At 69.0% G+C, this 2,193-nt stretch overlaps 1 protein-coding gene across 1 annotated transcript; it reads left to right on the forward strand.

Moving 5' to 3' along the window:
* Window positions 1-552: 552 nt before the first annotated feature.
* On the forward strand, window positions 553-2,007 carry ETH_00038395 (uncharacterized protein; the record flags this gene model as incomplete). The annotated part of the gene is made up of 1 exon (XM_013380236.1): window positions 553-2,007. One exon carries the CDS (start codon window positions 553-555, stop codon window positions 2,005-2,007), a length of 1,455 nt encoding a protein of 484 aa, XP_013235690.1.
* Between the last annotated feature and the right edge of the window lie 186 nt (window positions 2,008-2,193).

A 2,193-nucleotide genomic window follows, 5' to 3' on the forward strand; every position in this document is an offset into this window, starting at 1 on the left:
AGCAGCAGCTGTAGCAGCAGCAGCAGCCGCTGCAGCAGCAGCAGCAGCGGCCCCCCCGAGGGGCCCACACCTTCCTCACAGCCCCCTCCTGAAGCCGTGCAAGTTGGGGGGCCCCTGGGGGGCCCCAGGGTCACTCCTGGGGGCCCCTCCTGTACCCTGGGGGCCCCCACTATTGAGATAAGGCATCTGGTGGCTGCAGCAGAACGGGCAGCAGCAAGAGGCTGCGGCTGCTGCCCTTCTTTCTGGAGCCAGGCAGCAGCAGCAGCAGCAGAAGCCTCTTTCAACCTCACCTGGGGCGTCAGGGGCCCCTGGGGCCCCTGGAGTCCCCAGGGGGGCCCCCAGGGGAGCCCCCTCCAGGGGCCCCCCTTGACAGATCCCCCTCTGCAAATTGCCCTGCCTCTCCTTCGCCCCCTACTGAGGGCCACAGTGAGGCTCTCAGTGGCCCTCAAAGCTGCTGCAGAGGCAGCTTTGGGGCCCCCGGGGTCCCCCAAGGGCCCCCTGGGGGCCCCCAGGGGCCCCCTGGGGGCCCTCAGGGGCCCTCTGGGGCCCCGCATGGGGCCCTTGGGGACCTCCAGCGGGTCCCTGGGTGCCCCCGAAAGGCCCCCGGAGTTCCCCGGGGGGCCCCCAGGGGCCCCCTGGGGAACTGCGGGGGCGCCCCCGGGGGGCCCCCGGGGTGCGTCCCATAGGGAGGCCTGCTGTTGTGGGGCCCCAGAGGGCTACGAGGGGGGCCCTCAGGGGCCCCCGGGGGCCCCTGTTGCAGAGATGCTGCAGCTGTACCACAAGTTGCTGTTTTGTTTTCTGGAGACCCTGCGCTGCGCCCTCAGAGCTGCCAGCAAACACCAGGGGGGCCCCCAGGGGGGCCTCGTGGGGGCCCCCCTGTCTATTAGGGAAGTGGCAGCAGTTGCTGGATCTTCTAAAGGCATCAATGCAGCTCTCCAGCTCCTGTCACGCATCCAATCATCAGGGGCCCCCATAGGGGCCCCCACAGGGGCCCCTACAACAGAGCTCGCAGGGGCCCCCACAGGGGCCCCCTCAGGGGCCCCCTCAGTGGGCCCCACAGGGGCCCCCACATGGAACACTCCTGGAGGGTACTGCAAGGGCCCAGAAGCCCCTTTTGGGGGCCCCCTTGAGAGTCCCCAGAAGGCCATTGGGGCCCCACCAGGGGCCCCTGACAGCGGGGCCCCCCATTTTGCTACGCCCCCCGAAAGGGTCTTGGGGCCCCCAGGGGGCCCCCAGGGTCCCCCCCGCTTGGAGGTGTGGGGCCCCGAGCTGCTGCAGCTGCAGCAAGAAGCTGCTGCAGGGACTTTGCTGCAGTCCTTCGGGTCTAGTCTCCCGCCGGGGGCCCTTTGGGGGTCCTTTTGGGGGCCCCTAGACCGCCCCACTTGGGTGGGGAGGGGGGGGGCCCCCACGGGCCTTTCGGGGTCTCCCAGTTTGCTGCTGAGGGCCCGAGTGCCTCTTGTGGGGCTGCTGCAGATCTTAGCTGCCTTCCAGGGGCCCCCTAGGGGGCCCCCTGGGGGGCCCTCTGGGGGGCCCCCTGAGGGCCCCCGTGGGGGACCCCATGAGGGGCCCCCTGAGGAGGAGGCCCCGGGGGGGGCCCCTAGCGGGCCTCTTCGAGGGATTGCAGGGGGCCCCCAAGGGGGGGCCCCCGAGTTCTGTCTAGTGAGGGCCCCCATGGCTCTGCTGCAGCTTCTTGAGAGACTCATTTGGGAGGCCCAGGGGGACTGGGGAGCCCCCGCAGGGGCTCCCATTATTCAGACAAAGGGGCTGATTTCGTGGGGTGCTGCTGCGCCAGAGCAGCAGCAGCAGCTGCTGCAGCAGCTGCAGCAGCAGCAGCAGAGCCGGCTGCAGCAGCAAGACGCAGACGAAATGGCCGAGGTGGAAAGGCTGGTCTTTGCTGCTGGAGTTCTTTCAGAGGCCCGCGCAAGAGGGGGGCCCCCCAAGGGCTCTCAGGGGCCCTTTTTCTTGGTAAACGCACCTGCCCCCAAAACATTAGGGTTTAGGGTTTAGGGTTTATGGTTTAGGGTGTTGGCTCGGGGGTTGCTTTCTGTTTCGCTTCTCAGGCACTTGCTCTAGTGAGTGAAGCCCTTATTAAAAGGCTAGACATATTTCTTTCAACTCCCCCGGAGGCCCTGCGGGGCCCCCTCCAGGGGGCCCCCTGGGGGCCCCTGCAGGGGGCCCCCAGGGGGCCCCAAG

The sequence above is a fragment of the Eimeria tenella genome, genomic scaffold (genome assembly GCF_000499545.2).
Source record: "Eimeria tenella Houghton genomic scaffold, Eth_scaff4639, whole genome shotgun sequence".
NCBI lineage: Eukaryota > Apicomplexa > Conoidasida > Eucoccidiorida > Eimeriidae > Eimeria > Eimeria tenella.